Genomic DNA, 23,934 nt, shown 5'->3' on the forward strand with positions numbered 1-23,934 from the left:
TACCCCACAGGTTTGGGGGTTTTTTCTTCCCTTCTTTTTTTTTTTTTAATAAAAGGCCCCAAGCCCAGTGAAAACGGAGAAGCAGGCTATGAGGGAGAAGTGTTTTATTCCAGCAGCAGCTGAATTGGGTGGCTGGATGCGTTGGAAAGAACAGGAAGGGCAGGAAGCTGGCGAGGAAATCAGTAGGTGTCACGCCGGTCCCGGTTTCTAGCTAGCCGTGGTAGCCAGGGGGTCGGCGGTGGGCTTTGGTTGCCCGAGGTGAACGTGGACCCGGTGTCTTGGCAAGCTCCCGCTGCCCATACTCGTGTTTGGAGGCCTCGATACCCGCGTGGCCTCTTCCATCAAAACCAGCGTCGCAACGTTTCCCGCCCTGATTTGATAAAAGCTACTGGGGACGTTGGCGGCCGCGCTGGGGCGGCCCCGGGGCGAGCAGGTACCCCGTGTGCCCGGAGCTGAGCCGCAGCGGGCGCCGGGATCGATGGAAATCAAATCCGGCCTGCAAAGGCCGCGAGCGCAGCGGCGCTTTTGCCCCGGGGCCGGCGCGGCCACACGCTGTGCTGCACAGACCGACCGTTGTGCGCCCGGTTATCAGCTCGCCGCCCCGTCGGGAGCTGTGTCAGCGCCTGTCCTTGGAGGTATCCACATACACTCGCCTTCCACAGATGACAGAAAAGCCACAAGCGCCAGAGCAACCTCTGCCAGGATTGCCTCAGCAGTGTGTTTTTTTTTTTTTCCCCCTCCCTTTAAAGCCTGCGGCCGCGGTTGCTTTCGAGGCCAGCCCTTTGCAGCGTTGCTTGGGAAATGCCCAGACGTGGTGGGCGCCGCGCTGGCTGTAGGCGCTTCCCCGCTGCAGGAAATACCGCCGGAGCGCCGCGGCCCACGCGCGTCGAGGACACGTACGCTTCGCGAGCGCTTGGGAAGCAAAGAAACCTTGACTTTCTGATACGGCCGAGCGTTACTTGCTGCTTAACGCCAGCCTAAGCCCTGGGAAGGGGACGGCTGGCGGGCACTGGGCGCAAGGGTGTCTCCTGGGGGAGACTTCTGCGGAGGTGCCGAGCTCCTGGGTTTCCTGCAGGCAGGATTTTGCACTTTGGCATGCCGAGGCCTCGCTTTCTCGCCCTGCTGTTAGCCCAGCTCCTCCGGCCCCGTTTCCCTTTCTGCCCCGTGCTGAGCCAGTTCCAAAAACATTGCTCTTGGGGGTGATCCTTTTCCCTCGTCTGGGCTGGGCGAGGGAGGTGCAAGCTCTTTTTTGGAAAGCCTCGAAGCAAATGTCTCTCCCCCACGTCGTCGGTAAATCAAGCAGAGCTGGGCATTTGCTCCGGGAAGAAAAATGATACAGTTGGCGAGTGATAACCCTGCAAAACAGCTGAACAAAGAAGGGGACGTGGCAGGTGGAGGCCCCGCCGGGCCGGAGAGCGGCTGGGATCGCTGCGCGGAGGACGAGATGGAAATCCGTCGGCGAGCGAGCGACGGGCGGCGCGCCTCTCCGTGGCACGGCGGGAGCTGCCGGCGCCTCCGGGCCGCTGCGGTGGAAATGACTCCTGGGTTTCGTCGCCGCTTTGCCGCTTGCGGTGTCGGGTGCTTTCGGTGAAGTCCGGGCTCGTGAGCCGGAGACAACTTTAGGCGTCGCGCGGTCGCTTGGAGCGCTGCAGGTTTTCGTCTGGAAGGGGACAAAGGTTTCTTGGTGGGTCTGGGTGGACTTGGGCTGCCGACAGCACCTTCCCTGCGGAAAGAAGGGAATTTGCAGGTTAACTGCCCGAGTCAGGACCTGGGATCTTTTGTGCAGGTTTCCCCCCTGAGCAGGAAAAGCTTGGGGGATTTGGCCAGGAGATAATGGCTTATGAAAGTGCTCAGACGCTCCCGGATTGCTCCCGGATTGCTTTGTCGTAAGCTTTCCTTCACAATGCCGGCTTTTAGCGGAGCCGTTGAGGCCTCAACGCTCCCATTAAGGTGAAGCAAGAGCGGGATGGGGGGGAGGGAGGATGGGGACTGAGCAACTCGGGGGTGGTGGTGGGGGGAGTTTGCTGGAGTTTTTCCCCCCTTGCTGGGATCTCTATAACTCCTAAAATTAGATGTCCCCTTTTCCCCTCCATGGTGAATCGGAGTCTGGCCCAGATTAGGAGACTGCGGATGCTGCCGCTTCGACAGATGCGAACCCATCTCGGCCCGAAAGCTCCCCAGAAACGTCCAGCCGCGTTTGCGTGGTGAAAGAGAGACGAGGCTCCCCAGAAATCCTTGAGGATTTGGGTTTTAAGTGGAGGAGAGGATGCAAATGCTGTCAAAGGAGGTTCAAGAACCTGGTAGTTCCCGTGCTGTTACTGCTGCCCCTGGTTTTTTTTCCCTGCCTGCAGTGCTCCGTGTGTGCGGATCCTGGCCGCGGGCTGCTGGCTTGGCCACGCCGCGTTGCTGGATGATCCCGGCGCTGGCAGATGGAGGAGCTGGGTGCTGGGTTATTTTATTTATTTCTCTCTCTTTTTTTTTTCCCCCCCTCCCTCCTGAGCCTCCGCTCCCGCTGCAGCCGTCCCTGCTGAGCCCTGACCTCGTGATGTCACGCTGGGAGCAGGACGTGTTGCTGGTTCTTGTTTAACCAGCCGGCCTTTCTATCATCTTCCCCCCCCTTCCCTGCGCACCCTCTTCTGCACGTGAAACCTGAGACCACTCACACTCCATCCCTTCCTCCCCCCACCAACCTTTTTCACTTTTCCTCCCTCTCCGCTCCATCGCCAGGCTCCTTTCCGTAAGGTTAGTACCGGGCTCGGGTCCCTGGCACCTTCCCTCTCCGGAAGCGCGATGGGAACCGCGTTTGCAAACTGCGCCGCTAAAGCCTTGCCAGATAAGCAAATTTGCAGGAGCTCGGGGAGGCAGGAGGGCGAAACCTTCTCGCGCTGGAAAAGAGGTTGGCTGATGCGATCTGGAAATCGGCTGGGTGGGTTCGGGCTGCGTTTCCGGAGCAAGTGGATGCCAGTCGGGAGCAGGGGTGTGTCGCGCCGGGGAAGGGATCCGCGGAGGTGTAAACGCCACCCCCGGAGAGCCGCGGAAGAGGATTTGGGGTTTGCTGAGGAACGTGGGATGAGCAAGAGCGGCTGTCTCGGGGAGGGCGCGAGGCAGGGGCTGCCAGTTTTGGAAATGCCGCGAGCTCCTCGTGGGCCGGGGCCCCGGGGGTGCAGTGCTGCGTGCAGTCCGTGCCCCAAATTGCTCCGCTGCCCTTGATACTTCTCCTCTTCGCTTGCTTCCTCCATGCTTCAGAGGGGGAAATAACGTTTCCTTCCCTCTGGGCAAGGGAAAAGGTGCTGAGGGGTGGGAGGCTTCATTCCGCGGCCGTGCATCTGCAAATTAAAGGCTCTTCTGATGCGTGCGAGGCATTTTTAACGTTAACCTCTGCTTCTTTTCTGCCCTGTGTTATCTCTTCCAAAGCTTGCCTCAACCCTCCTGGCTTTTATATTAGCCAAACTAATTATAGTTCGGGCGGCTAACGAACGTCGAAGTCGGGAGGATCTGCGCTTAGATGCTTCTAAAAACCCTCCCTCGGGGCGAGGGCGCTGAAAACGCCGCTGCGCCGACGGCTCGTGCGGGTGTTTTCTGTGCGCCGGGTCTCCTCCGCCACGGAGATGCTGCTTGGAGATGGCTAAGCAACGTCCTGGGAGTAACTCCAGGAGGTTAAACCTACATTTTCTGCTCGGTTGACAGCGGCGCAACCTGCGTTTTCCGAACAAGCAATCCCTCTGAGTGAAATTCTTCCTTTTCTTAATTTTTTTTTTTAATAGCTTGCTGTCAGGCTAATAATATCTCTTAAAATCCTGCCACCTCTGTAATCTTGTTTACTTTCTGGCCATTGCTCAGTTTGGACGGTAAAATCGTACTCTGCTGCATCCCTGGGGGAAAAAAAAAAAGATGTTAGGGTGGTTTCAGCTTCCTTGGTTTTGTGCACTAACTAAAGGCAAGGCGTTGGGGGAAAGATCTCTATCTGGATACCTTCTGGAAATGTTTATGTTTGGGAGATTCCCCTGCTGAGGGGCAGGAGACTTCTCGCTGGGGCGAGGGAGCGGTTGGATGGTTAGAGCAGGGGACGGGGTGAGCTGCAGGGAGCAAATAAAATTCAAGCACCCGAATAAAAACTTTGAAGTAAGCATTTGAAAGCGCCTTTACGCTCCCAAGCCCAAGCGTCTGCTCTCCCTGGCTCGCGCGCCGCTCGTGCAAACTCTGGTTTTCCGCTCCGGGATAAATTTGCGCCTTTTCTTTAACGCTACGCGACTCCTCTCGGCCGCCAAAGCCCGGGCGGCGGCGGAGGCGGCTCGGCGAAGCCCCCGGTGCGGCGATGCCGCCGCGGGGCCCCGAGCCGAGCCGAGCCGAGCCGGGCCCGCCGCGCTTGCCGGCGCCAGCTGGGAATCGTGTCGCCCATCAACGCGGCTGTTCTGCTGGAGCACCGCGGCAGCGGGAGGAGCTGCCCCCCCCCCCCCGGAGAGAAGGGAATGAGAGCAGCTGAGCGCCGGCTGCCGCGCAAATAACAGAGAGCAGGGCGGCCGCGGCGCTCGCTCCCCTCCGCGGGAACGCGGGAGTCGGAGAGCGAAGGGGAGAGGAATGAGACGCGGAAAAGCCGCGCCGGGTGCTTCGAGTCGGGGGCTGCGGGAATTTGCCCTCCCCTCCCGAAGACCGTCGGCGAAAGGGCCGCGCTCGCGCCTGGGCAGGGAGGTTATATAACCCTCGGCGCTCGTTCGGCTCGCTGGACGCAGTTGTTCTTGCTGCCGTCGGCTCCTCGGCACAAAGGCTGGCGATTTTGGTTTTTTTTTCCCCTTTTTTTAAGCAGGGGAGCAGCTCGGGAAGAGCTCCGGCAGCCCTAGGAGAGCGCGGAGGGGAGCAGTTCGCTCCGCTCCTGTCTCCAAGCCTGCAGGCCAGGTGAACCCATCTTTTATTTTATTTATTTAATTTAATTTTATTTTTTCTCCCTCCCAAACTGCAAGTAACCACCGCGGCGATCCGACTTTTTTTCTTTCCCCACCACCGGCTCGAGGCCCAGGAGCGGCGGCGGCGGCGCGGGGACGGGCTTTGTCGAAGGTTTCCTCCGTGCCTCGGAAGCTAATCCGCCGGCACGTGACGCCGGCAGCGCCGCCGCTCCGGTCGGCCGGCCCCGGCGCGGTGGCCGGGAGGGAGGGCTGGGGGACATTTGGCAAACGCCGCCCCGACGACTTTGTGCGGAAACCGCCTCTCGGGGCGGTTTCTCTCGCCGTTCTCGCGGGGAAGCGGAGCGCCCCTGCCGGGGTCAGCAAGGGAAACAGGAAAAGCGGCTTTTAAAAATAGCCGAGCCCTTGGGATAGTCACCGCGTCGGGTCCTGGCTGGTGGCATCGTCGTCGTCTCCCTGCTCGGAGAGCGGCCGGGAAGGGCGGGTTCCTCCGCAGGCGTTCGAACGGGACCCAGCCGGGGACGGACGCGCGGAGCCGTCCCTCCCGAGCGCTGCGGAGGGCGTGGGGTGACCCCCATCCGGGACCGGCTGATCTGCCCTTGACTCTTGCGGCGTTTGAGTATGGTGGAGAAGCGCTTGGGTTGCTCCAGGCTTGGAGCCAAAGATCGGGGGACCTGGATGCGGAAAGAGGAATCGCCCTTCCTTATGGGTGCTCTTTCCAGACCCAGAAACTCGAATCTCGCAGCAGAGCGTGATCAAAATTGCTTTCTCGTCCTGCAAGACACCGGCTCGAACGTGTCCCCGCTGTGCGCTGGCCACCCGCCGCTGCGTTGCAGGTATCATCGCCGCCTTTAATGAGCGCGTTAGGCTGCTCGTTGCAGCTAGAGCGACCTCGGCGTCCAGCTGATGTCCCTCGAAGGACCGAGCAGCGGTTACAAGGCTGATCCCAAAGCAAGAAGACCCTCGCGTGAGCCGTCGGGCGGCCAGGCTGGCCGGGGATATCTGGAGTTTCTTCCGCAAAAACGTTTGGATCTTCGGCTCTCTGCTGTGCCTCAGTTTCCCGCGCTGTGCAGCAAGGGGAGCCGTGGCCACCGCGGGCACCATCAGAAGCGTGGGGCCTGCGAACGGGTCCTGCCCGCCCCACCGGCCTCTGGAGGGGTGGCACGCGGTGGGACTCCTCGGGTGTCTCCGTGCGAAGCCGATTCGCGTGGTAAAAACTCGTCTTTTTCCGTAAAGCGCCGCGGCTAACGCCACTTCAGCTTGTAAGGTTAAAAATACACTTCCCTTCCCCCCCCCCCCGCCCCGCTCCCGTTGGCTTTGTTTCACCTAAGAAAAATAATTCTTTTGCCCAGGAAAATAGTTGTGTTTTGAGCTACCAAAATAACTCCCCGCGTCAGCCTGGTAGGGGTTGAGGTGACGCTGGGCTCTCCCCGTCTCCGGTTTTCCCCCTTTCCTAGGAGTTACTGACTCGGGAGCACGACTCCCCCTTGTCTTAGACTCACGTTTTCGAAGCACAACAACAACAACAACAAAAAAAACCCACCCTCTGGGGTGGAGGCCTCCCCCTAACACCGAACGGGGGGGAAATACCCTCGTCACGGGTCCTGCGCAGAGACCCTTGCAGCGGGGAACCTCCCTTTTCGATGGGAAGCGATGAGTTAAGGAGCATCTCGGAAGGCCTGGAAGCTATTGAATGGCTCGTAAATGAGTTTATTCCTGTCTTGAAGCTGTGAGCTTTCCTTTTTTTTTAAAAAAAAAAAAAAAAAGATAGAGGGTCTGTAGTCGGTGCCGCTTGTAGAAGCGCGGATGCGGAAAGGTTGACCAAGATAGAAGCAAGGTACAAAAAAGCAAGAAACTTTTTAGCGAGACCCTGGGAAGGAAGCACAAAACAAACGCGATCGGCGCAGTTCATTTAAAACCAGCGCGGAGAAATCAAGTGCTGCAGCGTGGTCCGTCCCTCCCCTCCGCTGGGGACCCTGAGAAAACAAAATAAGGGTCTGCATGACGGCGGCAAAGGCGGCCGAGCGTCGGGCAGGCCCTTTGTGGCGTTAGCACGCGAGAGCGCTCTGGTTCCCTTAATCAAAGGCGAAAGGAGCCAGAGCTGACGCAAACCAGCGCCGCGGAGACGGGAGCCACCTCTTCGTGCCTGGATCGGGCTGGCTGCGGGTAGCCCCTGCCTCTGCCGGGCTCCGCTCTGCCCGAGCACGGCGGCTCCCTCGAGCCGAGGATCCTCCTGCGCAAGGTGAGCGGCTCTTCTTCGCGGCCGGCTCCTCGCGATCGCTTTTTGCCGGAGGAGGGCTGCGCAGGGATGGCCTTCCTCCTCCGGAGCGCGAGCCGGCCGGCTCCGGGCCCTGGAAATAGCAGCGGCGAGGAGATGGAGAAGATGGATCTGTCACCGTCACCGATCCGAGGTTGCTTGGAGGACTGAGCTGTTACCTTCTTTGCAGCGTATCCCTGCACGCGGTGCTCCGCCGTTGACGGTCCAGGTGGCTTCTCAGATACGGATTTTCCCAGCTTTGCCGGGCTCGCCCTCTCCTTCTGGGGAACCTTTTCCAGCGCGGCAACCTGCTCCTCTCCGCTTTACTGTAAATATTTGTATCCTGCTAAACGGTGATTAGAGAAGTCGTTTGAAAAACAAACGTCCTCGTGGTTGTCATGCCGTTCTCGGCAGAGATCCTGTGCTGAGGAACCAGATGGCAGCACTGGAACGGGACTGCAGTGTTTGGTATCTGCCTCCCCCCCCCCTCCCCCCAGTATTTTGAAGCCTGGTGCTTTTCCTTCTGGTCCTTTACACTGGTGGCATCTCTCTTCCGAGATCGCTGCATCGGCTAGAGGAGAAAACTGGTTTTCTCACTCTGGAGCTGCACGGATATATATATATATATGTATATTTTTTTAATAAGGTGGTTCAGATTTCTTGAAGTCGGCTTCGCCGAATCCGTTGCTGGAGCGAGATATCGAGAGGTGCTGGTTGGAGGAGTGATGCCAGCAGAAAAGCCACTTAGCATTTTAAATACGAGTGTCTCTGTGGAGGGGCAGATTCCTTGGTGGCCCGCAGACCCCCACGCTGCAGCCAGTGGAGATCCCCTTGGAGTGACCTATGGTGAGAGTTAAAAATAAAGCTAGACTAAGCCTCCTTACTAAGCTGTCTGTCGGGAAAACCACCATCGTCCTTTCAGCCCTGCTTAAGCCCAAGAATAGCTGAATTGGAGGTATGAGGGGGTTTGGCAGATAGGAAAAAGACCAACCAAACAGTGTGCGCATAGTCCCAAGACTGTTTCTTAACCTAGTTTGGCCTCCAGACTACTTTGTTGCCAGCTACTGTTGTTAGAGCGTGGATGAAAGCTGATTTGGAGACTTGCAATTAATTGCACAGGTTTTAATAAGGAAAGAAATGTTATGTGAAGGCGATCTGAGCTGGTTGGCGCCCTCGGTGTCTAAAATCTTTTAACATCCAGCGTTCGAAGGCGTGCTGATACAGCTGTGGCTGAAGTTGTCTGGGTGGCCGGTCAGGATGCCGGGTTCTGGCGTTTCGGGAGGGTGGTGTCCCCCTGGTTTTGGTGTGCCACGAGGTAGTTCTTGCTTCAGATGCAAGTGAAGGTGAGCCGGCGGATGGAGCTCTTGGAAATGAGAGAGCGTCCAGCCCACCACGCGCATCACGGGGGTCTCCAAAACGGAGGTGGCCGCGGAGGTTAAGAGGAGCTCTCGCAAGGACGTGACCCTCTTCCTTCCCCGGAGCGGCGCAGGCGTGGGAATGTGAGGAATGCTTTCCTGGCCCGCGCCGCCGTGCTCTCTCCCGCGGAGAGGAGCTGCGTGCTGCCGGACTGCAGCCATCAGCAGAAGCCTCTCTGTAGCCAGCAGGTCGTTGGAGCATCACCTTCTGTTCAGCATCGCGGTCGAGCAGACGTAAAGGGCCCTAGACGCTGAACGAAGCGCGCTGCCTTGTGTAGGAGCAAGGGTGATCGTGCTGCGGCCTCTAAGATACAAGGTGCTCTTACAGGTAACGCGGACGTGGGTGTTTGGAGAGAGATGCTCTTGCTGCAAGGGGGAGGCTGCAGTCAACCTTCATCTTTCATTAGACACGAGAGGTCATCAGGAAACCAGCTTCGTTAGTGCTGCTGTCCATTTGGCAAACATCAAGATGCCGCTGTGCATCCATCCATCCGTCCCACCTCCTGCAAACGGAGGCAGGGATTAGCTGATTATTAAATCTTGATTAAATGAGTATATAATATAGCAGCAGCTTCCTAGGTGGCAGCAGTGTGTTTCTGGCGCTGAAGCCGGCTGCGGGGTCCGGCAGCAGGGACTCGCGACTACTCCTTGCACAGCCACCAGCGGTACAAGGTGACAGATGATACGGTCTGAAGGTCTGACAGCTGAAGGTGCCTCTCATGTGCCATCAGCCCATTAGGACGCTTTGGCTGATCTACCGAGACAAAAGCTGCAGGTTTTTTGCCTCTTGGTGGTTTGGCAGGCTTCAGTGACTTCTTTTTGGCATAAATCGTGGCAAAATCGAGGCTTTCCAGGACTATGCAGGGCTGTAAGTCGCAGGTGCTGAACACACAGGCTGAACTTTTCCATCAAAGTTGGTGGGTTTTGTTTTGACTGAATTGGGCTCCCCAGGAAGGAACCCATCCCTTCGCCAAAAAGCTGCTTTATCCGTATGAGGCAATGCGTGTCTTCCTCACCCATCCCATGTGGTCAGTTCTGCTGTATCCCCTATGGCTGTGACTGCCAGAGGGTCTGGATGTGACCCTTCATTGGGTGCTGCTTGGGTGCTGCTTGCTGTCTGTCCTTCCTTCTGCTGGCTGGCTCTTAAAGCCTTTGAGATGAAGGTTTCTTTTCTTTTGCTAATCGATAGTTATGAGTAACCATCCATTTTCCATGTTAACGGCTGAAAACTTCCCTATCTGCCCTGAGGGCAGCGTACTCCCGAAAACCAGCCCCAAGAGGCTGGTTGGGTCCGCTCCCCCTTTGGCTGATACACGTCCAACTGCTCTCCAGCATGCAGAACATCCCCCATCCTCCTGGCCAGCTGAATCCATTGCCTGATTATCCTTAGAAATTAAGAGTCTTTCCTGCTGTCTAACCCACACTCCCTGGCTGCAGCATAATCCTGGGATTTCTTGCCCAGCCTGCAGTGACGGGAGGAACGTTATTCCCTTCGTCTTTGCTGCATCCGTTGGTATATTTTGAAGCTTGGTGCCGCGTCTCCCCTCAGCCTTGCCTAGCATATCAGACCCCGTTTCTTCATCCTTTACTCTCAGGCCATGTTGTCTTCTTGTTACTCTGCCCGTGTGAGCGGTATCCTCCTTCCAGGGCCTGCTCCGCGCTGCACAGACCAGTTGGCCTTGGGAAAGCTTCGCTGGCGCGGAGGGGAAGGACGATGCCTGCGTGGTGGATGCCCCTGACCGCGTGTTCCCCTAGCGAGACGTGTTCTTTCTCCGGCTGTCTGGTTGCGACTCGGTGATTCATTGCAACTCGCCAATCCTTTGCTGCCGAGCTGTTCCCCAGGTGGCCCTTCCCCATGTCGTATTTACGTAGCCGATTGCTCTGGCCTTGGGGTAACGCTGTCCTTGCCGAGCTGCGTCCCCTGGTTTCAGACTGCTCTCCCAGGGCGCTGGGATCCTTTTGAACTTTCTGCTGGCCTGGCTGGAGATGAAATGGTGATAGGCAAACAAACAAAACAAAAACGGCAGGGGAGGATTGCGATTTGCCCCAAGGGAACCAAGCTGGAGTTCAAAGGAAGGAGGTGTGGGGATTTTGAGGCTAATACAGAGCTTGGAAGAACCAGGTTCCTATCCTTGCCTCTGCCGTGGGCTCGTGAGCTCAGCTATGTTGGTTCCCTCCAGGCAGGGGCAGAGGGCTGTAGCGAGGTTGTGGCACTTGAGAGAGTGTGTGAGCGGGTTTACAACATGTGGGTGCTACGACAGCTTCATCTGATCCCGATGTCTCGGTGCTAACCGTTCTCTTTGTTTTGCTGCAGGCTCTTCCATATTCCCCACCATGGGTGACATGAAAACTCCAGATTTTGATGACCTTCTGGCAGCTTTCGATATTCCGGACATCGACACGAATGAGGCCATTCATTCCAGCCACGAGGAAGCTGACGCTCACATCAAGCAGGTCCCCGGGGAGCCCGGAGCCCCTGACCACGTCCTCCCCCACACAGACATCACTGCTGTCAGCGTGATCGTGAAGAACACTGTCTGCCCTGAGCAGCTCGATGCCTTGGATGGACGCAGTAAAGATGGGCACGTCATTGGGCCCCGCTTGCTCCAGAATGGCTTTGGGGCCACTGAGATGCCCAGGTCCCCCACCTCCAGGTCTGTGGAAGCTGTGGCATCCTCCAATGGGGAGTGCTGGGTAAAAGAAAAAGGCCCCAAGCCCCTGGATATCTTCTCCCATTTTAGCCCCGATCCCAATGAAGACAACACTGCCAACCTGATTGACAGACCCCGGGAGTGTAAGCCAAAAGACAAATCCCTCTCGGTGCCCTCCCTCTCCCCATCTCCCACCCCATCACTGGACTGCAAAGAACCCATGGGAGACAGTGTAGAGAGCCTGCCCCCAGCTTTCCCGCAGCCCTTCGAAACCAGCCAGCCAGGGGGTACAAACAACTCCCCTACTACAGTTCCCTGCATCAAGAAAGAGGAGTCTGACTCGGAAGATGTGGGCCGTGAAGCCAGCCCAAAGGGCCTGGCTGCGGCCTTGGGCGGCAGTCCCTTGGAGCACCTGAAATCGGTCACCGTACGTTACTCTGTGGACGATTCTCCCATCGCGTCCTGGCCTGACCCAAACCTTGACAGCAGCACCAGCAACCTTCCTGAAGTGAAACACTCACCCACTAGCCCCCGCGAGCCGTTCTTCAAGCCTTCCTCGCCAGGCATGCAAAGCCCCAGGCTCCCCACTTCTCCGAAGCAGCTGGACATCCCCCTTAAAGAAGAGCAGGAAGCTCTGGAGAAGTCAATGGGAAGTCCGCAGAGTATGTCCAGTGCTGAGGAAGAGGAGGAGGAGGAGGAAGATGACAATAATGATTCCCCTTCTTCCAATTCCTCACGGCCCCTAAAAGTGCGGATTAAAACCATCAAGACGTCTTGCGGCAGCATCACCAGGACGGTGACCAGGGTCTCCTCGGATTCAGAGCCAGGCTCCACCAAGGGGCCAACTGAGCAGAGCTCTCAAGAGACCTCCCTTGAGGGTGTTGGCTATGCCGCTGCAGCAGAGAAAGAAGACGGAATTGGGCTGGATATGCCCAAGGAGAAATTAGAGCTCTCCAGCCCCTTGAAAACCATCGAGGGGCCAAAAATCGTCAGCGTTCAACTTGGCAATGGCACGAAGATCAAAGGCACCGTCCTGCCAGTCTCCACCATCCAGAATGCTAGCAGCGCCATGCTGATCGCTGCCAGCGTGGCTCAGCAAAAATCTGTGGTGCTGCCGACCAAGACGGGTAAAGCCGTGGCCAAGAACATCATTAATCTGGTGCCGCAGACCCTGCCCAAAGCTGACACCAGGACCAACATCAGCACGGTGACGCAGACCACCACCATCACCACCACAGCGAACCAAAAAGTCAACGGCACCACAGTGGTGATGGTGCAGCCACAGAAGCCTTCTCCAACCATTGCAGGCACGGTCATTTCCAGGAGCCAGTCCAGCCTTGTGGAGGCTTTCAACAAGATTCTCAACAGTAAAAACCTCTTGCCGACATACAAACCCAACCTGAATCCTCCGGCTGATGCGAGCCTCACGCTGCCTCCGTTTGGTTACCGCTGCCTGGAGTGTGGGGACTCCTTTGCCCTGGAGAAGAGCTTAGCTCGCCACTACGACCGGCGTAGCATGCGCATCGAGGTAACCTGCAACCACTGCACCAAACGCCTCGTCTTCTTCAACAAGTGTAGTTTGCTCCTGCACGCCCGAGAGCACAAGGACAAAGGCCTGGTGATGCAGTGCTCCCACCTGGTCATGAGGCCTATCGCTTTGGATCAAATGATCGGACAGCCGGACATCACCCCCCTGGTCTCGGTGACCTCCTTCCCCGCTAGCAAGGTGGCCGGCGTGGCTCAGGACGCCTTGGCCGCGGCCAACGGGGCTCAAGACCTCCCCATCTTGCCTCTGAGCAACAGCTCGGAGCAAACCAACTATAGCTGCTTCCGGTGCCTGGAGTGCAAAGAGCAATGCAAAGACAAAGCCGGGCTGGCTGCGCATTTCCAGCAGGCAGTGACCACGGGAACAACCAGCAGCACGGTACGTAGGTGGCCTGGGCCAGGCTCCTCTCTCGGCTTGCTGACACGTGGCTCCGCAATAGGTAGCGTGAGCCGGTGGTGAGGGAGATGGGGTTGGTACCAGGAGAATCTGCTCCTGGCTGTCGTGGGGCTTCCCTGGGCCACCCTTGGGGCATATCCCTTCCACTTTTAGGTGTTTTCCGGCCTGCCTTGCAGGAAACCTCCTTGGCAGAGCTGGTTTGGGGCTGGAAACCGCCGCAAAGAGTGGCAGCCCCACGACTGTTTGTGGCAGGGGCTACGTGCCCGTTGTGGGAGGGCGATGGGAAGTTAAAAAACATTAAATCCACGAGAAACGGGCCCTGGGCACTGCGGGACAGCAGCGGAGGACTCTCCAAACGCGAGCTAAGCAACGAAAAATCTTGCAAGGAGGAAAACATGAATCCGTTCAGTGCGGGCCGAGGAGGCGTCGGGATGGAGGTGGTGGCCGGCAGGTGCCTCGCGGGCGGAGCGGTGGGGAGGAGGGAGGCAGGAGGCCGCGCGGAGCCGGGTCAGAGCCGTGGGCGCCGCTTCCTCTTCCGTGAGCTGGCGGCACAAATGGAGTCCGGAGACACTGTGAAACCTGTGTTTTTTTCTCCCTCTTCGAGAGCCAGCCTTGAAACCTCGCGGGCTTCCTGCTGCTGCCAACACGTCCTGGTTTGTTTGGGTAGGCGGCATCCAGCAAACTTAACGGGATTAATGCTGGAGAGAGGTGACCTTTAAAAGGCAAGGAGAGAAACTTGGGATCCGCAGAGGAGCCCTCTTGTCCCGTGTAGGCATGACAGCACCCCATTTGTCTTTCCCAGCAGACAAAAGGCAAGGTAACATTCCCGACCCCCAGCTTCCTTTGCATAGCAGGAATTTGCTGTTTCCTGGTAACTCTGTTTACTTTGAAGCGCTGCTATAGCCAGGACGCCGTTCAAATGCAGATATTACGGGCCTGCTGTTACAGAGGAGGGCTGCTTTCTGTTTGAAGGTCACCGAGAGCACGGAGATTCACATGCTTATATGGATTGTCCCCAGCTTTCTGTGCCTCGGGAGATGTGGGACAGCGTTAGCAGATGAAACAGTCAGGCAAAAGGCATTTCTGTGACCCAGCTGAAGCTCCCTCCCCCAGATCCCCTGAAAGGAGTGCTGGTAAACTAGGATAGTCTCTCTGAGACCCAAACCGTGGCCAAATCCTGCACCGTCTGACATGATCCGCAGCCCCCTTGGAGGAACCAGCCTGGGGGAAGTTACCGCCTGAACCTTGTGTCCCGTCTGCAGGCGACTGAGGCGGTTTAAGGTGTCACCAGCTCACGACAAGCGTCCTCTTAATGCGAGAGGCTCTCTTGTGCGCGTCCCCTGTCCCACCGTCGGGGCTGGCGGTGGATTCGAGCCGCAAAGCTGAGGGCTGGCGGGTTCGCGGGACGTAGCGGAGCGATGCGCGGCGGGGCCTTCGCTCTGACCGTCCCGCCTGGAGCGCTGGCTCCAGCCAGGTCTGCGGCAGGAGCAGCGAGAGGGGAGGAAGAGGAGACTGGCGCTGGGGGAAAAGGCGCTCGTGTCTCCGCTCGCGTAGCTGCTGTCTGAAGCCGGGAGCTGTAAACGGCGCTTGCCCTGCGTCAGAAGCCGAGCGCCCTGGAGCGGCCCGTCGCGGCCGCCTCCCTCCGGCGCCGGGCTCTGCCCCGTCGTCGTGCCCGGGGGGGTCTGGGCCCGCGGCGGAGGTTGCCTGATGCTGTAGCCATATGCCCTTATCGTCCCTCTGCTCCTCTTCCATTCCCTCTTGGCGTCTACGGAGACCTGAAATGCCTCCGTACCCCTGCAGCCGGCCCCTTCCTCGGCTTCGGCCGCCGTTTGGACGTTCTCCCTTCCCCGAGCGTCGCCCCGTGCCTGCTGCTGCCTCCTGCGCTCTCTGGCTGACGTTAGCTGCCGGGCCTTGTCCGATCCCTCGCTTCCTGCTGTCGCTCGCTGCCAGAATCGCCCTTGGGCCTCTCTTGGCAGCACTTTGAACCCGAGGTTTGATAAGACTTGGCGGGGGAGAGATGGCAGGGGCTTGCGTTGGACACCCTGCCGCGTGCAGCGCCCGGCTCTAGCCTGTTTTTATGCCGCCCCTGCTGTGGTTTTAGGTGGTTTCCAAGCGCGGGGCGGTGTTGCAGGGAGCTGTGGGCATCGTGAACGATGAACGCAAGTCTCCGAAGGTGGCTCGGCACCTCGCAGGCCGCTTTTCCCTTCTGGCCCTGGCTCCTTGGTAGCTCCTAGGCCACCTCCGCGCCTCCCTGTGCTGCAGGATCCGTGCTCGGCCCCAAAGGCCGCCGCGGGATTCAAGCGCGGCCTTTCCCGTGTCCGTCCTCTGGCGCCCGCGTCGGCACCAGCTGGCTGCTCCCGCTGGCTCAGCCTTTGTCCCCAGCTGTAAAAGTCTCGCCGCCTTTATAGACCTGCTCCCTTCCTCGCCGGCCCCACCTTCGCTCTGGTTATTGCTCGAGTCTGTCGACGCGGCTCCCGTTCGAGCCCTCGTCTTCAGCTTCTCGACATCTTCGTGTCTGTGTCCTATCTCACGCGGAGCTGGAAGGAGTTTTGAAAGGTTTTGGGGGAAGTTGGTTGGAGTAAGTCCCTGCTCCCTCCGCTAAAACTCCCTTGCGGAGCGGCCTGTCCCTGGCTGACCTTAGCAGCGCAGCACCTGGGATCCAGCTGTGCCGGAAAGCCTGGAAAAGGCACCTTGTCTGCGTGCAAAATGCCCCAGCAATCACCGTGCAAGCTCGTGCAAGCAGCTATCTCCTAAAACGTGCCCTGCAGGTGAACGGCCCGTGCCCAGGGCCACCCCCCGAGCGTGGCCTGAGCCTTCCCCCATCGCCTCGGAGGCAGGTGGATTCGGGCCGTTTGGAGCGTTGTAGGTTAGCCTGCCTGTTCGGTGTCCCAGCCTTGGAAAAGGCTAAAAAAAAAAGCCCTCTGCAAGCACAGGCGTGTGCCAGGCTGTAACTCTCGATGCCTTTCCTACCCCCAGGTTTGTACAACGTGTCCCATGATCATGTCCAACCGCTGCAGCTTCAACGCCCATCAGCGGATGCACAAGAACCGGCCTCCCCACGTCTGCCCCGAGTGCGGCGGGAACTTCCTGCTAGCGAACTTCGAGACCCACCTGAAGGAGGCTTGCCTGCACTTCTCCCGGCGAGTAGGCTACAGGTAGGACGCTGCAGCCTGGATTTGGGTCCTGCCTGAGGCAGAGGGAACCAGGACAGAAGCCCGAGAGAAAAGGGTAGGGGGTCCAGGTCTGATGCGGGCTCCCGTGTTGGAGATTTGGCAGAAGAGGCAGCGATCCACATTCCTTCTCCTCGGTTGTGTTGCGTGCAGAGTTGAGAATGAATTTTCCATTTTACCCCTCTTTTCTGGCTCTATCCCCTTTAATTCTTGAGGAATTTTCCTACTGCTGGGGCCTCCTGGCCACTAATTTGAACTCAGCTATGGGTGGCAGCATCAGACCCCCTACAGTCTTCTCCTGATGAGCTGCTTTGGCCCTGGCTCCACCAGCAATGGGCAGGACTGGTTGCTCCAGACTGGAGTCCCCCAAAGCCCAGAAGTGGTTTGGATCATGCATCTGTGGGGGCAGAGACTCTTCACAAGTCCTGTGCCCCCCCTGTCCTGCCCCAGGTGTCCCCCAAGTCCTGACCCCTGCAATGGACGAGGCCCTCATGCCCTGCTGCTCTTTGCCGTTAGCACTTAGGCAGTGGCTTGCACTGCTGGCGGTGACGTGGACACTAAAGGCCAGAGCTGCAGCCGGGAAAGGGGCAGCAAAAAGCAGCAGGCTGGAAAGAGCAGCACCCGACTTCGCGCGTTTTTTCATCGGCAAATGCGGGGAATTCCAGCCGGGCATTTACCGGTGACTCGGTAGCTGCTCTGAACTCTGCCGGGGCTGCGCCAGCACATAGCCCGGCAGGAACGTAATCGCTCAGTGAGCCGCTGGCGGAGGGCGAGTTCCCCGGCGCTGTTCTGCCCCCATGGTCTTGGCTCATGCTCTTCTTCGTCTCCAGGTGTCCCAGCTGCGCTGTGGTGTTCGGCGGCGTAAACTCCATCAAGTCTCACATCCAGACCTCCCACTGCGAGGTGTTTCACAAGTGCCCCATCTGCCCCATGGCATTCAAGTCAGCCCCCAGTGCCCACGCGCACGTCTACACGCAGCACCCTGGCTTCAGCAACCAGCAATCCAAGTAAGTAGTCCATGCCCTCCATGAGCTGCTGGAGAAGGTCTGATTGGAGGCTTTTAGATAGCAGTGTCCCGCAGGGGTCAGTACTGGGTCCGGTCTTGTTCAGCTTACCCATCAGTGACATGGATGAAGGGATGCAGTGCGCCCTCAGCTAGTTTGCTGATGATACCGAGCTGGAAGGAGTGACTGATACACCAGAGGGCTGTGGTGCCATTCAGGGGGACCTCGATAGGCTGGAGAAATGGGCAGAACGGAACCTCGTGAAGTTCAGCGAAGGCAAGTGCAGAGCCCTGTACCTGGGGAGGAATGACTCTATGCACCAGTATAGGCTGGCAGCTGACCTGCTGGAAAGCAGCTCTGTGGAGAAGGACCTGGGGGTCCTGGTGGACGACAAGCTGACCATGAGCCAGCAGTGTGCCCTTGTGGCCAGGAAGATCAATGGTCTCTTGGGGTGCATTAGGAAGCGCATTGCCAGCAGGTTGAGGGAGGTTGTACCTCTCTGCTCAGCCCTGGTGAGGCCACATCTGCAGTACTGTGTCCAGTTCTGGGCTCCCCAGTGCAAGAGAGACATGGAGCTACTGGAGCGAGTCCAGTGTAGGGCTACAAAGATAATTAAAGGACTGGAGGATCTCCCTTATGAGGAACGGCTGCGAGAGCTGGGCCTCTTCAGCCTGGAGAAGAGAAGACTGAGGGGGGATCTGATCAGTGTGGATAAGTACCTGAAGGGAGGGTGTTGAGAGGATGGGGCCAGACTCTTCAGTGGTGCCCAGCACTAGGGCAAGAGGCAACAGGAACAAACTGAATCACGGGAAGTTCCACCTGAATATGGGGAAAAACTTCTCTACTGTGAGAGTGGCAGAACACTGGAACAGGTTGCCCAGCGAGGTTGTGGAGTCTCCTTCCTTGGAGCTATTCAGCAGCCATCTGGACACAATCCTGGGCAATGTGCTGCTGCAGGTGACCCTTCTTGAGCAGGGGTTTGGACTAGATGGTGTCTGGAGGTCCCTTCCAACCTCAACCATTCTGTGATTCTGTGACCTGGGAGCAAAGCAGGTGGGTGGGTGGGAAGTCGAAGGGAGTGCTCAGCACCGGTGTAAGAGCCGCATCCGTCTCCTTTGTACCTTCCCCTTGCTTGGCAGGGATCAGACTGTGCCCAGGGCTGCCAAAGGGGTTCCTCCAAGCGTTTCTTGTTTCAAACGTGGCCTGTGCTGACGGTTGTGTTTTTTCTTCCCTCCTCCCGCAGGATGATTTACAAGTGTGCCATGTGTGACACAGTGTTCACCCACAAGCCCCTGCTCTCCTCCCACTTCGACCAGCATCTGCTCAACCAGCGGGTCAGCGTCTTCAAGTGTCCGGACTGCCCACTGCTCTTTGCTCAGAAACGCACCATGCTGGAGCACCTCAAGGTAATGCTGCGGCCAAACTCAGTGCTTTTTTCGCACAACCTGCTGGTCCCTCTTAGTGCCCTGTTTCACCCCTGATGAACTCAACAGCTTGGGCTTGTGGGGAGTCTCTCAGCCCCTAACTGTCAGGGCTGAACGGAGGAGATTGTGCTGTTGTCTCTGCCTTGACTCCTGCTGGAGTCGGAGCCCTGTGGCGCTCGGGGATCCACCCTCCCGCCTCTGTGACTGAGTGGGGCTTGAGGGATCAAACTGGAGTCTGTAACGTGCCCTGTGGGAGCATCCCGTTACCAGGGATATTTCTGAGTCTAGATTATGACTCATCACTGATACAACAGGGCCCTGAGCTCTGCTTAAGGCACTTAGATGCTAAGATCCAATCCCCTTGTCACCTCCACACCCATATCTCAAAGGCCAAGGGAATGGGAGTCTCTCTGCGTGACTAAGGCCTGGGGATGGGCAGACCCTGAGCCGGGAAGTCCCAGCCCCAGTTAACTGCCCACGCTCTTGTCTTCACTTTCCAGAACACTCATCAGCCCCAGAAGCCCAAGGAAGATCTGGCAAAGAAAGCAGCTGTCCTGCTCACTCCGAAGCAGGAGCCTGTTGAAACCCCTGTGTCCAAGATTTCGGAAGAGTCGTCATCCTCCACGGAGGAGGACGAGCCCCCCAGCTCCCCGGAGCTGCGCAAGACGAAGCGAAGCCGCTTCCAGCGCAAGACGGACACCGTGAGCAAGTCCAAGGGCAGCGGGTGGACGTGCGGCGTTTGCCACTCCTGGTTCCCGGAGCGCGATGAATACGTCTCTCACATGAAGAAGGATCACGGCAAGGTGAAGAGAAGGCTGGAGTGACACCTCCAGTTCTGCCAAACTCTCGGGAATGTGGGAAGGGAATATTTATGGCACAGAGCAGCAGGGCAGGATGCCTGTGTGCTGGGGTGGGAGCATAGTCTGCCTCGGTCTGGACATTATTCTCCCCAGCTATGAACTTTGGGGCCTGCCGGCGTATTGAGGTTTTGGGCTATGGGGGAGCAGGGACGTTACCCGTTCTGGTGAACGACAAAGGCAGATACTCGTCGAGGAGAGGAAATCTGAGGCTGTGCTGAAATTTCCATGTCCTTTCTCTCCGCTCTAGTGGAAAGCCCTGTTCCCTGGCCTCTTGGCTGCTTGTGCGGTACCCACCTGACCACCTGCCTCTTTGTTTCTTGCAGTCGGTGAAGAAGTTCCCGTGCCGCCTGTGCGAGCGTTCGTTCTGCTCTGCACCAAGCCTCCGAAGACACGTGCGAGTGAACCACGAAGGGATCAAGCGTGTTTATCCCTGCCGGTACCCACACCACCTTCTGGGTTTGGCTGGGAAAGGGGGGTCTTGTTTATTAGGGGTGACTTTGCTTTCCCTCAACCAGGCTGCTGGGAGGAGGATAAAGCTGTAGATGGTTGAAGCATGATGGGGAGGGCAGAACACCTGAGTCCTCTCTGTGAGGAGGGATTTAACTAGTGTCTTGGAAGCAGGAGGGAAGGGAGGCGTCAGGAAGAAGGGTTTGCTGTCCTGTAGGGGGGGATGGATGAGCGCACTTGTAGTTAGAACAGGGAATTAGGGGCTTAGGATGCCAGAGCCAACTTCCCTAGGGGAGCCAGGGCTCCATGACCATGCTGGCTGGAGCAGGCCTGGGGCTTGGCTCGCCGCCTCGCGGAGCATCGCTTCACCGCCTTGCCACTCTGGCGCTGCAGGTACTGCACAGAAGGCAAACGGACCTTCAGCAGCCGGCTTATCCTGGAGAAACACATCCAGGTGCGACACGGGATCAAGGTGACCGACCAGACGAAGAGCCAGGAGGTTGTTATCGCCCGGATAGGGACTGGCACCACACAGGTACGAGCCTCTCGGGTCGCTCAGGGCGCCCACGAGGGAGATCTGCGCAGGCTGGAGCCTTGCGGAGGTTTCAGGCGGAGTTGAAAACATCCCTGCGAGCCCTGAGCCGGGTTTGCTGTTGCCTCCACATATCATGCAGTGTCCGGGCCTGGCAACTCCCTCCTGCTGTGAGGCCCAGCACCTGCTGGATGGGTACAGGCCCCATCCAGGCATAACTTGCTTAGCTCCCGCCTGTCCCTGCCGATGCAGCGAGGGAGGGTGGCTGGAGTTGAATTTGGCTGGACCAATCTTGCTGTATGCTGGACCAAGATGCAAAAATTGCATCGTTTTCTCGGGGTGGCCCCAGAGCTGTCCCCAGGCCGCGAGGGGCAAAGGGCCTGACGCGAAGGACAACAGACAGCAAGTCAAAGGCAGCTTGCGGGAGACCCTTGGCCGAGGGGCCCACAGCCCTCGGGGCTGGCCGAGACCCGGGGAGTCGCCCCGTTCAGCCTTTATCGGAGCAAAGACCATCTCTAGGAGCGTGTGGGGAGACTCCTGAGCAGCTCGGGGTTCTGCCACCCCGGGATGCCAGGAGCTGCTCAAATCAACGCCTGGTTAAAGCTTTTCCCATCCTTTTCCGTAGGTGTCCAGCCGGAAGCGGAAGCTGTCCTCCGACGAGGGTGACTCCTGCAGTGAGGAGCCCGACAGCACCACCCCTCCCTCCAAAAACCCCAAGGGCGACCGCAAGGCCCCGTTCCGATGCCGCAAGTGCGGCTACCTCGCCAGCAGCTCGGCCGACTTCCAGGAACACATCCCCCAGCACCGGACTGACGAGAGCTCCCACCAGTGCCGGGAGTGCGGGCTCTGCTTCACCTCCCAGGTCTCCCTCAACCGCCACCGCTTCATCACCCACAAGAAGAAGAAGGGAGCGGGCGAGACGGAGGAGCCGGGGCCCCGGAGCCCCCTCGAAGGAGGCGCCCAGCACACGGCTGACGGCAAGCTTTCCTGCAAGGTGTGCGGCCGGTGCTTCGACAGTCAGCTCAACCTCAAAACGCACTTCCGCACCCACGGCATGGCCTTCATCCGCGCCAGGCAGAACGCGAGCCCCGAGAACTAGAGCCCCGGCAGAAGGGGGAACGAGACGTGTATATAATCAGCACAGAGCTCTTTGCAGCCGAGGCTGCCGGCGCCCGCCTGGGCTCCCCCTTCCTCCCTGCCTCCTCCTGGGCTACGTTTTGAGATGGGGCCACGTAAAGTAGCCGTGAAGAGAGAGATGAGAGCCTGGCTTATGCCACCTGGTCTGACTCCGCGTGCCCGGCTCACTGGATCTGCTTGGCTGGCACCTCTGCTAAACCCGGTGCTCAGGCCGCCCTGTTCTGCGAGCACGAGCAGGGCGAACGTGAGATTTTGGCTGCCTTATCGTACAGCAGACAGAGCCCAGACTTGCTGCCCTGCCCTCGGGGAGACGAAACACGGAGGCAGACGCTTTGTCCACTGCCCTGCCGTCACGCGGGGACTCGGCCTGCCCCGCAGCCGCTCGCGTCTTGCCGGCAGGGAAGGAGACCTCTCACCGGGGCACGAGGACGGGAGAAGGAAACCTCCCAGCCCTGGGCCGCTCTTTGTAACCGCAAGTCACGGGCTCTTCCAGTCCTGGCTCCTGCGTCGGCCGGACTTCGCGCTGCTGCTTGGCAGGTCGCTTCCCGAGTCCGCTCTTTCTCCGGGAGCGTCTCCCGTGTCCTGGGAATCGGCCCCGACTGCGTTTCACTCTGCTGGGAATCCTGCCGAGGCGGTGGCGGCCGCCGGGCTTTGCAGCTCCTTTCCCGGAGCTCTCGAGCAGGGCAGGGCCTGGGGGCGCCGCGGGAAGAGACGTCTCCATCCCAGGACTGAGACTTCTGTGCTGACAGTAGCGTCGCAGCAAGATCCACCGCCGTTTTTGTTTCAATTTTGTTTTGGTTTCTTCTTTCTTTACCTTTTTACTGTTGCTTAGTTTGTATGTTGCTGGGAGCTGCGGCGAGAAAACTCACGGTTAGTCCCTGGCTTTGCGGCGAGAGGGAGAGAGACGCGCCGCCCTCGCGGCCCAGCTCCCGCGGACGGCCGGACGCGCGAGGCCGCTCTCCCTGCCGCCTGCGCTGACCTGAGACAGCCCTGGCGCCGGCCCGGGCCTCGCTTGGCGCCCGGGGAGGCCGGCGCCAGCCCCGCGCACGGCGCCGGGCTCGGTCGGCGCCGGGCGAACGGAAGAAGCCGGCGACGAGATCGCTGCGAGCGCGGCCGCCTCCGGCAGAGCTGCGACGAGTCGCGGACCGAACCGCTGACGGCGAGATCTCGGGCGGCTTTTCCAGAGGGCGAAACGGCGTCAGCCGCCGCCGCCGCCGCTTCCTCCCCGCTCGCGGGGGTGGCGGGGGCTTCGCCTGCGGAAGGACTCGGCCTCATTCGCTGCTCCTCTTCCTCGGGCCGGCCCCGATGGCACCCGCGGGCTCCGGCCTCGCCGTGGCCTCCGTGCACGCGCGCGTGCAAGAGCGTGCCCGGCCCGCAGCGGGGCTCTCGCTGCCGGTTCCCCCACCACCAGGGTTGGGAAAGGAGGAAAAAAAAAAAAAGAAAAAAACAGAAAAACAGCCAGAAAAGAAACTTTCTACTCGTTTTGTTTGTTTAGCGCCTGTGCTTGGGGTAGGGTGTTTGTGTGAGTAATTATTTCAGTAACTTAACTTTGGGCTCCTGATCTCCTTGTGAATAACCTCTAACACGCTGTGTAAAGTTGTAACATACACTAAAGGTGACAAAAAAGAAGAAAAAAAAAAAAAAAGAAAAAAAAAACCTACTGTTGTGATTTGGGTTTTGTTTTTTAATTTTTTCCCTCCCCCACACACACTTTCTTTCCCCTTAGGGCTGGGGCGACGGTTCGCTGCATCGCGCTTGTTTTTCGTGGTGGGGCGGGGGGGGGGGTCCTTCCCCCTGCCCCCTCCCCGGCTGTTGGGGGGGGGGGGGTTCAGCTGCGAGGCACAAACGGAGGTGGAAGGGGATGGGGGGGGGGGATGCTCTGAAAAAGAGGGAAAAGGAAAAAAAGAAAGAGGGAGTTGGGGGGGGGGGTCCTGCTGCTCCTGGGGGCAGTCAGGCCCCCCCCCCCCCCCCCCCCAAAACCCATCGGAGTGGTGGTGGAGGTTTTTTTTGGGGGGGTGGGGGAACCCCTGGCCCCGTGTAAATGCTGTTTCATAGCAGAGAAGCACCTAAAGTTTCTACAAGTTTAAGCGGAAGGCAACAAAACCGAACTGCTTTGTAATCGCTCGGGTTTTCGTCAAGCACTTCAGTGCCTTTAGATTGACGTCTGTTAATGGGGGGGTGTCTGTGCGCCTGGAGT

The 23,934-nt window shown here is 58.7% G+C and overlaps 2 protein-coding genes across 6 annotated transcripts in view; one reads left to right on the forward strand and one right to left on the reverse strand.

Moving 5' to 3' along the window:
• Window positions 1-23,507, forward strand: part of ZNF687 (zinc finger protein 687) — a 30,582-nt gene extending 7,075 nt beyond the window's left edge. Inside the window, exons 1-11 of one of the 5 annotated variants that reach the window (XM_062597564.1) lie at window positions 7,063-7,140; window positions 7,346-7,623; window positions 7,802-8,001; window positions 10,885-13,145; window positions 16,140-16,318; window positions 17,164-17,340; window positions 18,581-18,743; window positions 19,262-19,564; window positions 19,945-20,057; window positions 20,462-20,603; window positions 21,226-23,507. In XM_062597564.1, the coding sequence (XP_062453548.1) occupies window positions 7,592-7,623; window positions 7,802-8,001; window positions 10,885-13,145; window positions 16,140-16,318; window positions 17,164-17,340; window positions 18,581-18,743; window positions 19,262-19,564; window positions 19,945-20,057; window positions 20,462-20,603; window positions 21,226-21,699 (4,044 nt within the window). In that variant the 5' untranslated portion in view covers window positions 7,063-7,140; window positions 7,346-7,591 and the 3' untranslated portion in view covers window positions 21,700-23,507. Of the gene's footprint in view, window positions 1-1,930; window positions 1,951-7,062; window positions 7,624-7,801; window positions 8,002-8,817; window positions 8,899-10,884; window positions 13,146-16,139; window positions 16,319-17,163; window positions 17,341-18,580; window positions 18,744-19,261; window positions 19,565-19,944; window positions 20,058-20,461; window positions 20,604-21,225 lie in introns of those variants that run through there. The other 4 variants (XM_062597562.1, XM_062597567.1, XM_062597566.1 and 1 more) reach the window with 4 other exon arrangements.
• Window positions 3,758-6,173, reverse strand: LOC134152356 (uncharacterized). Its single transcript, XM_062597626.1, has 2 exons — window positions 5,317-6,173; window positions 3,758-3,872 (listed from the first exon to the last, which is right to left on the reverse strand). Exons 1-2 carry the CDS (start codon window positions 6,000-6,002, stop codon window positions 3,758-3,760), a joined length of 801 nt encoding a protein of 266 aa, XP_062453610.1. The 5' UTR covers window positions 6,003-6,173.
• Window positions 23,508-23,934: the final 427 nt, after the last annotated feature.

Source organism: Rhea pennata, chromosome 31 (genome assembly GCF_028389875.1).
Source record: "Rhea pennata isolate bPtePen1 chromosome 31, bPtePen1.pri, whole genome shotgun sequence".
Classification (NCBI taxonomy): Eukaryota; Metazoa; Chordata; class Aves; order Rheiformes; family Rheidae; genus Rhea; species Rhea pennata.

Coding starts and splice junctions, on each gene's coding strand:
- LOC134152356 (XM_062597626.1), bottom strand. CDS start 6,002: ATGGTGCCCGCGGTGGCCACGGCTCCCCTTGCTGCACAGCGCGGGAAA. Junction 3,873..5,316: donor ACCAGCCAGGACCCGACGCG/GTGACTATCCCA, acceptor TTTTTCCCCCAG/GGATGCAGCAGAGTACGATT.